A 12,442-nucleotide genomic window follows, 5' to 3' on the forward strand; every position below is an offset into this window, starting at 1 on the left:
GGGTAGCTGTGAGTCCCAATCCAGTTGGTGCTTAGCAGTGGTGATGGCCAACTGGGTCGTCAACGTCCGGCTGAACCACTCCACCAATCCATTGCTTTGGGGGTGTAGTGGAGTGGTCCGGGTTTTGTGGATTCCCAGCTCCGCCATGACTCAGGACTCAAAGTTCCACCTCTAGTCCGAGTGAATCTCCAGGGGAACCCTAAGCCGGCAGACTAACCCCTCCAGTAGTGCCTCCGCTACTGTCACGGCCTCCTGGTTCAGCTTGGTGTACGCCTCGGGCCACTTCGTGAAATAGTCCATGGTGACTAATACAAAGCGGTTTCCTCTCTCGGAGCAGGGAAAGGGGCCCAGGATGATGACTCCTACCCTCTCTATAGTGCTGCCAACGGGAAACTGCTGGAGGGGAGCACAGGATTGGTCTGCCAGTACCTTCTTAGCAGTGCAGCTGTCTCAATGGTGGCAGTAGTCCTCCACATTGTGGCTGCATCGCCCCCAGTAAAAGCCCTGTTGGAGTCGCCGCAAGGTCTTGTTGACTCCATGGTGCGCCTGCAGCACGGTGGACTGAAGGCCCCGGGGCATGATCACCTGCCAGTGAGGCCTCTGTCGTGTCGGAGCCTCCCATTGGCGCTGCAGCACTCCATCTCGGACCACAATGCAGGGCCATTGCGACCAGAGCCCCTTGGTGGTGATGGACTGCATGGCAATGGCCCCCCAAGGGGGGTGCTGCCGTTACTCGACCCACTGCAACACAAGGATGAGATCAGGATCCTGTTCCTGGAGCTGCCGTGTGACGGAGTGTCCTGCCCCTTTATGTTTATAACTGTTTTTTTGTTGTATGTAGTGTCTTTAATGTAGGTGTTTATGTATAAAATACACAGGATATAAATATGGGTTGCGAGCACAAGTGTTTAAAATGTATATTTGTATTTAGGCACGAGGACTGCACAGCTCTTCATGTGCAAGTAAAATAATATGTGAGCACAGGGAATTGCACTTTATTAATTCACGTGTGGTTGTACCGAGACTCCAAGTGAATGATTGATTAGCAATCGAGTCTCGGTACAGCTGCATAAAAGCTGCATGTTTTCATTCACTCTGGGTTGTGTGTTCGGTGAACGGAGAATGGGATTGGAGACAGAGGTAATAAGAATAGTTAATAGTTAAAATAAAAGCTTTTGTCTGTTTAGTCCGTTTGGTTTGTCTTTTTGTTTTGGCTACGAGTGCCGTGTCCTGTGTCTTGTTTGTCTTTCAACCTTTTATTTTCTGTCTGTTTCGTTATTAAATATTGAGCGAGAACAATCGCTCAGCTGCACCAAACCCCACCTTTCTGTTTTTATTTCCTGGTTCCTGGTTCTGGTCTGATGTCACCCACTGCAGCCATCTTTGTGACATGCCGCCATTCCGTTGCCTCAGTGAAGGTCAGCTGCCTGCAAGTAGGTCCTGAGTCGCTGTAAGATGAGCCGGGAAACAACGGGGCCTCCTCCCCATGCTGCTCAGACAGCAGCTCCTGGTGAGGTGGAGAAATTGGGGTACCCTTTCCCTGGGATGATCGCTGGGGCGACCGCTTCCTCTTACTGCGTGCCATTGGAGCTGGAACGGGGACCAGCCTCAGTTGACGAGTCAGGGAGAGGCGTTTTGGTGGCTGCACTCCGTCGGCCAATGTCAGGCCAGGGTAAGTTAAGTGGACCCCTGGGCATTTCCCAACGCTGGCCAAAGGCTGCTGCCGTTCACAGCATGACGACTTTCTGGACACTCAGCACGCTGATGGCCAGGCTAGAGGGGTGGTTGCAGACAGACTCCCGGGCTCTGGGCCATTACCACCCTGAGAAGAGCGACGACTTTGTGGAGAGGGAACAGCCTTCGCTGCCTCTATCTGCGTGGTCCGGACTCATGGTGGACCCCATCCCGCAGATCCCTGCTGCTTCGTGACACAGACCACCTCCCTCTTGTACACCAGTTCCACCGCTTCCCGGAGGCTTTGGGGTTGGAGGAGTCTCACTTGCGCCCGCAGTTCTTCGGTCACAATTGCCTCCACAAATTGGTCCCTGACCAGCTCTTCCTGCACCGCAGGGGGCATGTTCGCAAAGGCGCGGCGCGTCAAGACCTATCGCCGCGGCTAGCTCACGGAGGGTCTCCCCCTGCTTACGAGTCCATCCCTGGAGCTTGTTGTGCAGCAGCCCTGGCTGTTGGCTGCTACCAAACTGGCTCCGGAGCACTTCACTCAGTGCCCCGAAGTCTGCCTGTTGCTTCGGGGCCAGAGTGAGCAGGCAGGGTAGTCCTCAGTCCATCTTTCCAGATGGGTCACCAGATTGAACCTTGGAATAGAACGTGTCCCAGTCCACCTTCCGATTGAACAGGGGTGTCTTTACACTGCCTGCTGCGAAGCGGTGTTGGGATCGCTGGTGCTGGTCCCGCTTTGGATGTGCTCCCGGGGTCTGATGCTCACACCCCTCTGGCCATTCGGCCAGCGGTCCCCATCTTTACAGTGGGGGCAGCTCCGACTTCTCTCCAGGTTCCTTCTTGACTGGTCACCACATCCCACTTTAACACCAATGTAGCGATCTCGGTTCCCGCAGGCAGGCTCATCACACGAGGCAATCCACACAGAGGCGGACTGCGGGCACGATCCCGGGACCTCTCACACTAAAGAATACGGCGATACCGCTTGTGACAGGCTGGCGAGTGGATAAAGGCCCAGAGACAGACTGCAGTTCAAAAAATAATACTTTTATTATAAATGAACACAAAATAAAAGGGCACAAGGGCGAAAACAAAGATATTTAAACACAAATAACAAAACACAAAGCAAAACTTACAAAAATAAAGGTTTCCAGGCTGGGTGATGCCTTCACTGGATTAGAAAATTCACAAAACCACAAAACCAAAAACAACAAGCGCAACCGTCTGCTTGCTTCCTCAGCTCCCTCCTCTCCCTAAATGGGAAGCTGAGGCCTCCTTTTATGTCAGGTGGCTGGGTGCTGATTTTTCTTTAATTACTCTAATCAACCCCAGCCACCTGAACACAATAAACCCAGGCAGGTAGGGGAATTTAACCCCATCCCTGCCAATTCATAAAGGGTAGAGCTCTGCTCTGCCACACAGCTGTACAAAAGATTAATTCTCAAACTGAACGCAGTTGGGATTCAAGGAAACGCATGTACATGGATTAGGGAGTGGTTAACATGTAGAAAACAGAAAGTACTGATTAGAGGAAAAACCTCAGAATGGAGTGTGGTAACCAGCGGTGTACCACAGGGATCAGTATTAGGTCCTCTGCTATTCCTAATCTACATTAATGATTTAGATTCTGGTATAGTAAGCAAACTTGTTAAATTTGCAGACGACACAAAAGTAGGAGGAGTGGCAAACACTGTTGCAGCAGCAAAGGTCATTCAAAATGATCTAGACAAGATTCAGAACTGGGCAGACACATGGCAAATGACATTTAATAGAGAAAAGTGTAAGGTACTGCACGCAGGAAATAAAAATGTACATTATAAATATCATATGGGAGATATTGAAATTGGAGAAGGAATCTATGAAAAAGACCTAGGAGTTTTTGTTGACTCAGAAATGTCTTCATCTAGACAATGTGGGGAAGCTATAAAAAAGGCTAACAAGATGCTCGGATACATTGTGAAAAGTGTTGAATTTAAATCAAGGGAAGTAATGTTAAAACTGTACAATGCACTTGTAAGACCTCATCTTGAATATTGTGTGCAGTTCTGGTCACCTCGCTATAAAAAAGATATTGCTGCTCTAGAAAGAGTGCAAAGAAGAGCGACCAGAATTATTCCGGGCTTAAAAGGCATGTCATATGCAGACAGGCTAAAAGAATTGAATCTGTTCAGTCTTGAACAAAGAAGACTACGTGGCGACCTAATTCAAGCATTCAAAATTCTAAAAGGTATTGACAGTGTCGACCCAAGGGACTTTTTCAGCCTGAAAAAAGAAACAAGGACCAGGGGTCACAAATGGAGTTTAGAAAAAGGGGCATTCAGAACAGAAAATAGGAGACACTTTTTTACACAGAGAATTGTGAGGGTCTGGAATCAACTCCCCAGTAATGTTGTTGAAGCTGACACCCTGGGATCCTTCAAGAAGCTGCTTGATGAGATTTTGGGATCAATAAGCTACTAACAACCAAACGAGCAAGATGGGCCGAATGGCCTCCTCTCGTTTGTAAACTTTCTTATGTTCTTATGTTCTTAAAAGAGACGGCTCCTTTGCAAAGAGCGCATATTGAGCTTATGTCTTTGTGTGAGATTATGTCACCTACCAGCCCTGCTGCTGCTTTCCCCCGTGCATGCTACAGTATCTTAACACACTTATTGAAGTAAACAAAGACAGTATTTGAGTAACTGCAGTTAGAACCACTCAAAAAAAAAAAGAAAAACGTATTATTAAATTTTAAGCTAGGTTTTTAATAAAGCTTGCAATAAATTAACCCTTTTTTCATGAACTGATTTAGGCAGAGTTTGAAGTGTATCCTAATTTTTTTAAACCTAAAAGAATGTTTATAAAACGGTCCTTTAAAAATATTCCTTAAAACAATTTGTGTGAATCTCAATCACTTGTATTTTAAAAAGGGTGTGTGAGTCTTTTATACGATGAAAAGCATAATGCATTGGATGCTGTTAATAAGAAAGTGTGACTAACTATCCCAGTCCCTGCTACATCAGAACCAATTCTCAATCACCAGGGGTCGGTTTTTCTAATTTTTTAATTTGGATCAAAGTTATCTGGATTTTGTAATTGTATATATTTTTTGATGGTGATTATTTTTATCTGGATCATTTTGATCTGGTTTTTCAGAAAAATGTCACTGCGGGAATACATTTTTTCAGACAAAAAATAATCACAATTACAAAATCAATTTTTTTAAAATTTTGTTTAATAAGCTAGTTCTTATAGGGTTTTTAAAAAGAGGCCTCATTTATGATCTAACCTAATTTAATAAAATAAATAAGATCATGGTAATAATGATTAATACACAACTTTATTATTTTGTTTTATATATTTTTTAACAAATCATCTATTTTTAAAAAAAATGATCTAAATCACTTTTAATGTTAGTGCACATACTGTATAACGCATGCAAATAATGGTTATTTTATGTACAGTATACCTACTTAGCAGAAATTAAATAACTAAATCTAAATTGAATAAAAATAACATTTTTGAAAAAAGGGTCTGTGTTTTTAGACATCTTCATCGTCTGCCTCGTCGGTCGGGAGTCCAGCATCTCTCGGACGAGCTTTAAGGAGGCGTATGTAAAGGCGTATGCATATGCTTTTTTATTAAAGTTATGCCACTAAGTATGTATTTTCCTTTTTGCTTGCATGGATACAAAAGTTAAATATGTAAATATTACATTCTAATACTGTATTTGGACATATAGCAAAACGAAATCCGGATCACAGTAATCCAGACCACATTTCGATTTTTTTAAAAACCCAATTGCACAATATGATCCAGATCAAATGCGGATATCCGATTCCCAAAGTTTTGAAAAACCGGCCCCAGGGAGTTATATCAGCATGCAGAGGAAGCACCTATATGCACACTTCAGAGTTTTAGCCATATCTAGAGAACTGCTTATCCAATTATTTAGCATTATTGGGAGTATCTGAACCTGGGGACATAAGCAGGTGCCTGTACTGTATGTCTGTCTTCATGTACAGGAATATGTCACGTTTACCTTCTTAGTGTATCTAGACAACCACTTGTCCAATCTTTAAGTTTCTGAGAGTATCAGAATATGGGTGTTTATGATAGAACCTGTCTGTATTTATGTATCCTTCACATATATACGGATGGCATATGGATATTTTCATGATACTGATGCTATAATGTTGTATTACCAACAGTAGTGGGGATTTTTTGTTACTAAAATACATGCATGGCAGAAAAAAAAAAAAAAATCACGTGCAAACGACCACTGTTGCTCTTCCGGTCCCTATCAACTGACCTCAAAGGAGAGCCTTAAAGAATCCCATTGATTCAGCATCAACAACGTGTCGGCTGTCAGTAATGCGCTCCATACTCTCAGCACTCTCTGTGAGAAGTGTCTCCACTGAAAACTAAATCCAGCATTTCCAATAATGTACACATGTAACCTGTCATCAAGCTTCCGGCAGAGGAAAGGAAACAGGTTTGCATTCCATGTGCAAGCACTCACAGCAGACCACTGCATTATCTTAGATTAGGTGTAGATATTTACCAGCCAGACAAAAGACATTGCATTCGTCGAAAGAGTCGTCAATAATGAACAGTTAGTACTTACATGCTGCCTTTCCTTGGAAGACTCAACTCCTTCTGTGAATTGAAAGAAATGAAACACTGGCATTAACAGTCAGTAAATGAACGTGTACTATTGTACTATCTGAAGCATTCTGGATAGGTGTTTTAAATTAACGGGACCTCCATACATCTTGTTTTGTACTTCCATGTGTTCTCTGGATCTCAAATGTGCAGTGTTAAAGAAACACATGTAATAGTAAACATGCATTTCCATTTGAAGCATGCTGTCGGGCTGTGCTTGTTGCGCCACCTGAAGGATGAAATTCTTTCCAGCGGTTCATATTTTGTTGTTATATGAGTAATAATAGTATTTTTTAATTTGTTTTGATAATGTATTGAAAAAACAAAAGTTGACTGATCAGCAATACAAATATTAGTCTACATATGGTAGGTATTTTTTTTTGTAATGGTTATTGCCCATTGGTAAAAAAAAATATATATTCCCCAAAAGTGCTGATAGTGGCTTTTTTAGGATGGAAATTTAGCTGACATTCTAGTCCACAGTAAACAAACAGATCAGACACACTAAAGGACATTAAAACCTGTAAGAGCACATGCAAAATATCCAAATACATTTCTAAAGATAAAAGAGAAATCACAAATAGAGAAAATAGATATCCAGGCTTAATAAACCTGTCTTGCAAAACTAGCGACCTTGTTTATGGTATATTTAGCCAACATTTTAAAAAATAAAATATGTAGAACAGGTACAGCATTAAATAAACAAATACGGAATCTCAAGAAATAAAGTAAATGAACCAATAATAGTGGAATACTTCATAAAAAAATGTACTTAACATGAATGACCTACAATTTAGAAGAAATACAATTAGATAAATGTACAGTACAGAAGAACAAGAAAAATCTCTTTAAAAATAAATTTAGGCTCTCTATAAATTGATACGGATATCTATATATATATATATATATACATATATATCTATATATATATATATATATATATATATATATATATATATATATATATATATATATATATATATATATATATATATAGTACTGTGCAAAAGTTTTAGGCAGGTGTGAAAAAATGTTGTAAAGTAAGAATGCTTTCAAAAATAGACATGTTAATAGTTTATATTTATCAATTAACAAAATGCAAAGTGAGTGAACTGAAGAAAAATCTACATAAAATCAATGTTTGGTGTGACCACCCTTTGCCTTCAAAACATAATCAATTCTTCTAGGCATACTTGCACACAGTTTTTGAAGGAACTCGGCAGGTAGGTTGGCCCAAACATCTTGGAGAACTAACCACAGTTCTTCTGTGGATTTAGGCAGCCTCAGTTGCTTCTCTCTCTTCATGTAATCCCAGACAGACTCGATGATGTTGAGATCAGGGTTCTGTGGGGGCCATACCATTACTTCTTCTTCTTTACGCTGAAGATAGTTCTTAATGACTTTCGCTGTATGTTTGGGGTTGTTGTCATGCTGCAGAATAAATTTGGGGCCAATCAAATGCCTCCCTGATGGTATTGCATGATGGATAAGTATCTGCCTGTACTTCTCAACATTGAGGAGACCATTAATTCTGACCAAATCCCCAACTCCATTTGTAGAAATGCAGCCCCAAATTTGCAAGGAACCTCCACCATGCTTCACTGTTGCCTGCAGACACTCATTCGTGTACCGCTCTCCAGCCCTTCGGCGAACAAACTTCCGTCTGCTACAGCCAAATATTTCAAATTAGGACTCATCAGTCCAGAGCACCTGCTGCCATTTTTCTGCACCCCAGCTCCTGTGTTTTTGTGCATAGTTGAGTCACTTGGCCTTGTTTCCACGTCAGAGGTATGGCTTTTTGGCCGCAAGTCTTCCATGAAGGCCACTTCTGACCAGACTTCTCCAGACAGTAGATGGGTGTACCAGGGTCCTACTGTTTTCTGCCAATTCTGAGCTGATGACATTGCTGGACATCTTCCGATTGCGAAGGGAAGTAAGCATGATGTGTCTTTCCTCTGCTGCAGTAAGTTTCCTTGGCCGACCACTGTGTCTACGGTCCTCAACGTTGCCTGTTTCTTTGTGCTTCTTCAAAGAGCTTGGACAGCACATCTGGAAACCCCTGTCTGCCTTGAAATTTCTGCCTGGGAGAGACCTTCCTGATACAGTATAACTACCTTGTGTCTTGTTGCTGTGCTCAGTCTTGCCATGGTGTATGACTTTTGACAGTAAACTGTCTTCAGCAACCTCACCTTGTTAGCTGAGTTTGGCTGTTCCTCACATAGTTTTATTCCTCCTAACTGTTTCAGTTAATGATTGTGTTTCAACCTACATATTGAATTGATGATCATTAGCACCTGTTTGGTATAATTGTTTAATCATACACCTGACTATATGCCTACAAAATCCTAGAAGAATTGATGCTGTTTTGAAAGGCAAAGGGTGGTCACACCAAATATGGATTTGATTTAGATTTTTCTTCTGTTCACTCACTTTACATTTAATTAATTGATAAATATAATATATTAACATTTCTATTTTTGAAAGCATTCTTACTTTATAGCATTTTTTCACACCTGCCTAAAACTTTTGCACAGTAATATATATATACATATATATATATATATATATATATATATATATATATATATATATATATATATATATATATATATATACACACACACACACACACACACACACACACACACACAATATATATATAGTAATACGTATATATACTTTCTTTCAAGATGGATTTTTGTTCATTTGTTCAAAAATAACAAGAAAAAACATACACGTAGATAACCAGAACACAAATTCTTAAGACTCCCTCTTTATCACCATTTGAAATAAAACATTTTATGCTGTGTTTCATTACAAGTGAAGAGTTGCAGCTAACAATAATGACACATAACATACAGTACTTGCATAACAGTAAAAACGCACTCACAAAATTGAACAGCCACTACTGTCTGACTACTAGTCACAAAATTTACAGTATGTAATTTACAGTACTTGCATCACGGCCCACAATCTATCTAACAATAGCAACGGGAAAGAAGATCACTGATTGGCTAGAGAGGATGAAGGCATACCAATCCATCACTAGCAAAAGACAACATAAGTGACGTTTCCTTTTCTATTAAAGTTTATTTTTCAACATTATTTTCAACTAAATGTCATATAAATAATAGAACCATTACAGTCACTTTAAAAGTTGCGGCAACTATTTTCATACAGCCTTATATATAGAAAATAGATAATTTTATAAATAAAAACCAGCTGCTGGAGTGGAGGAGGCGATTTCATCTCCAGGTGCTAAAGGAAGTACAGAACATATTTATGAAATCATTTTAGCTGTGAATAAACACAGGCTGTTGAACACTTTGACAGAGTGCATGCAGATTCCTCCTATGTGACAGAAATTTCTTTTTAGGAAATGTGTTCCATGCTGTGCCCTGCAGTTCACAGTGGGCCCTGCTCGACAGGATAATGAATAACATTAATTTGGACCTTTTTATACTCCTTGTCAGGTGTGCTAACGTGTGCCTTATGCGTTAAGGTGCACCGTATATTGGTTGATGAATAAAGCTTTTAATAGCGCACACCTTATCCTAGGATTACCCTTTCGTGAATGAGTCCCCATATCTGGTTGGCGCTACATTAGGGTCAAGAATAAAAGAGAGGGAAATTGTCCCCACCCCTTCACTGACTTCTTTTCTGTAAATAACCAATAGGTTGCTTCCTCTATTGACTGACATTCTTTCGTCCAGTAACGTAACCCAAAATACGCTTCTAAGTGAAATGACCCAGAGGGTACAAGTACAAACAGATAACCCAAGAATAAGGCACAGAAACTGAGCTTCCTTTAACCTGAAGTAGCACCAGATTTCATGTTTTAAAATCCAAGTGTGCTATAACATCTTCTTTCAAAACTGCACATCTGAGACTGTAACTAAACATTGTGTGGTATACAAGTACCTTTTTTCCCCACTTCTTGTCAAAAGTGACACTGTGCCACATTATTTGTAAACCAAATAAATAAAAACATAAAAAGTCTCTCTCTCTCTCTCTCTCTCTCTCTCTCTCTCTCTCTCTCTATCTATATATATATATAGATATATATATATATATATATATAGTGTTCTGAATTATATCTGGTTTTGGGTATGGCTTGGCTTTTTAAGGAAACATTAATTCGTGTTAAGACACACTTCCAAAGTTCTAAGTTCTAAGTCAAGACGGTTCAAGTTCAAAGAAGACTACGTGGCGACCTAATTCAAGCATTCAAAATTCTAAAAGGTATTGACAGTGTCGACGCAAGGGACTTTTTCAGCCTGAAAAAAGAAACAAGGACCAGGGGTCACAAATGGAGTTTAGAAAAAGGGGCATTCAGAACAGAAAATAGGAGACACTTTTTTACACAGAGAATTGTGAGGGTCTGGAATCAACTCCCCAGTAATGTTGTTGAAGCTGACACCCTGGGATCCTTCAAGAAGCTGCTTGATGAGATTTTGGGATCAATAAGCTACTAACAACCAAACGAGCAAGATGGGCCGAATGGCCTCCTCTCGTTTGTAAACTTTCTTATGTTCTTATGTTCTGTTCAAGACACTAAATGCCCTTCGCTGCTCCCTGTGGAATCTACATCAGCAGCTCGAGCTTGAATTGCAGAGATATCGCCACGGCAACAGATGATGCAATCAATCCCTGTTGGTGACGATGACAACTTCGTTTGCTTCAAACAAGTTGCTTTGGAAACACAGTGGTACCAAATAATATCCAGACAGTGACCCTGAAGAAGATTCAATGGTAGATCATATTAGCGCACTTAAGTTCCAGCTAAATGTGTGGGCTTTTTTTCTTTCTGCAAAACACCAGGCAAGATTTTTGTATGCATATAAAAAATATATCGTTATTATTTTTAATTATTAAAATTATATATATATATTATATATATATATATATATATATATATATATTATATATATATATATATATAAACGCGTCTGGTGATAATTCTTGAACTTCATATTTAGTTGATAATTATCTATAAATCACATAGCACACAAAGGTGCTTAATTTTTTAACGGACAAATAAAGCTTCTGTAGGGTTTGAATCCAATCCGTTTGCACTCCGCCCGACACTAGATCATATACTTATTTTTCTTTCTCTAGATGTGCCTTTTTTTTTTTTTTTTTTTTTTTTTTTTACATACGCCTAATGAATTGTTAAACCGCCCTTTTACAATATTATAAAAGCAAACCACTATACGACTATTACCTTAAGTGCAATGACTTCATGGGGCTTCAATGAGCCCTACATAAGGCAAAGTAACGCAACATTGTATTAGCATTGTCAACTTCGATATTATTGATATCATTGTATCAGCATTATTAACAGCATTACTGATAGCATTATTAGCATCACTATTGATATCATTGTATCAGCATTATTAACATCATCGTGGATATCATTGTTGCATATCCATGGTATTATGTGTCATAGACAAGTACATAAAAAACAAACAAACAAAAAAACAACGGAATCGCTTAATTGAAACAAACACAACGTTCAATTACAGTACCGGTATTTATTTTGGAATTTACAATTTTTAGATGTGAGCGCGCTGTGTGGCATTGTCTCACCTGTAACCCGCGGCGTCTCAAAATGTTTAGCTCGTCCATGGTCCGGCTGGGGCACGCTCCCAGCAGTCCTGCTTCTTTCTCTCAATTCATCTTGCACTATTTCTCAATGAACGAGCTCACTGCTGCCCTGGCTACTCAGCATTCAGCTCTGTTGTGTTGTCATTGAACAGGGCTGTGGTCAGCTGCCACACTAGCGACGAATGAACACAGGCTCCCGTAGCTATCCTTCCTCTCTCAGAATCTCTCAGCGAATACGTGGAATCTATAATGACCCGGGATATTTAACCCTAGTGAATTCGACTGGCCGAGGGGTTAGGAATTAGTGCTTACTATTTGGTCTTGATATTTATGAGTCCGGCTAGATGTATAATTGACTTTATAAGAGGTTATCAGCGGGTAATATTGTTCATATGAAATTATAGCTCTATTTTAAGATTCACATGTTAATTTAAGGCAAAAGTAACTTTTTCGCTAAACGTGTTATATAACAACTGCCAGTGTCAGACCCCTGACGACTGCTGTGCGCAGG

The 12,442-nt window shown here is 40.2% G+C and overlaps 1 protein-coding gene across 9 annotated transcripts in view; it reads right to left on the reverse strand.

Annotated features, from left to right (window-relative positions):
* Window positions 1-12,101, reverse strand: part of LOC121300728 (microtubule-associated serine/threonine-protein kinase 3-like) — a 123,228-nt gene extending 111,127 nt beyond the window's left edge. For all 9 annotated transcript variants that reach the window (XM_041229483.1, XM_041229480.1, XM_041229479.1 and 6 more), the window contains exons 1-2: window positions 11,914-12,101; window positions 6,287-6,318 (exon numbers count right to left, since the gene is read on the reverse strand). In XM_041229483.1, the coding sequence (XP_041085417.1) occupies window positions 6,287-6,318; window positions 11,914-11,952 (71 nt within the window). In that variant the 5' untranslated portion in view covers window positions 11,953-12,101. The remainder of the gene's footprint in view (window positions 1-6,286; window positions 6,319-11,913) is intronic.
* Between the last annotated feature and the right edge of the window lie 341 nt (window positions 12,102-12,442).

The sequence above is a fragment of the Polyodon spathula genome, chromosome 26 (assembly GCF_017654505.1).
Source record: "Polyodon spathula isolate WHYD16114869_AA chromosome 26, ASM1765450v1, whole genome shotgun sequence".
In the NCBI taxonomy this organism is placed as follows: domain Eukaryota; kingdom Metazoa; phylum Chordata; class Actinopteri; order Acipenseriformes; family Polyodontidae; genus Polyodon; species Polyodon spathula.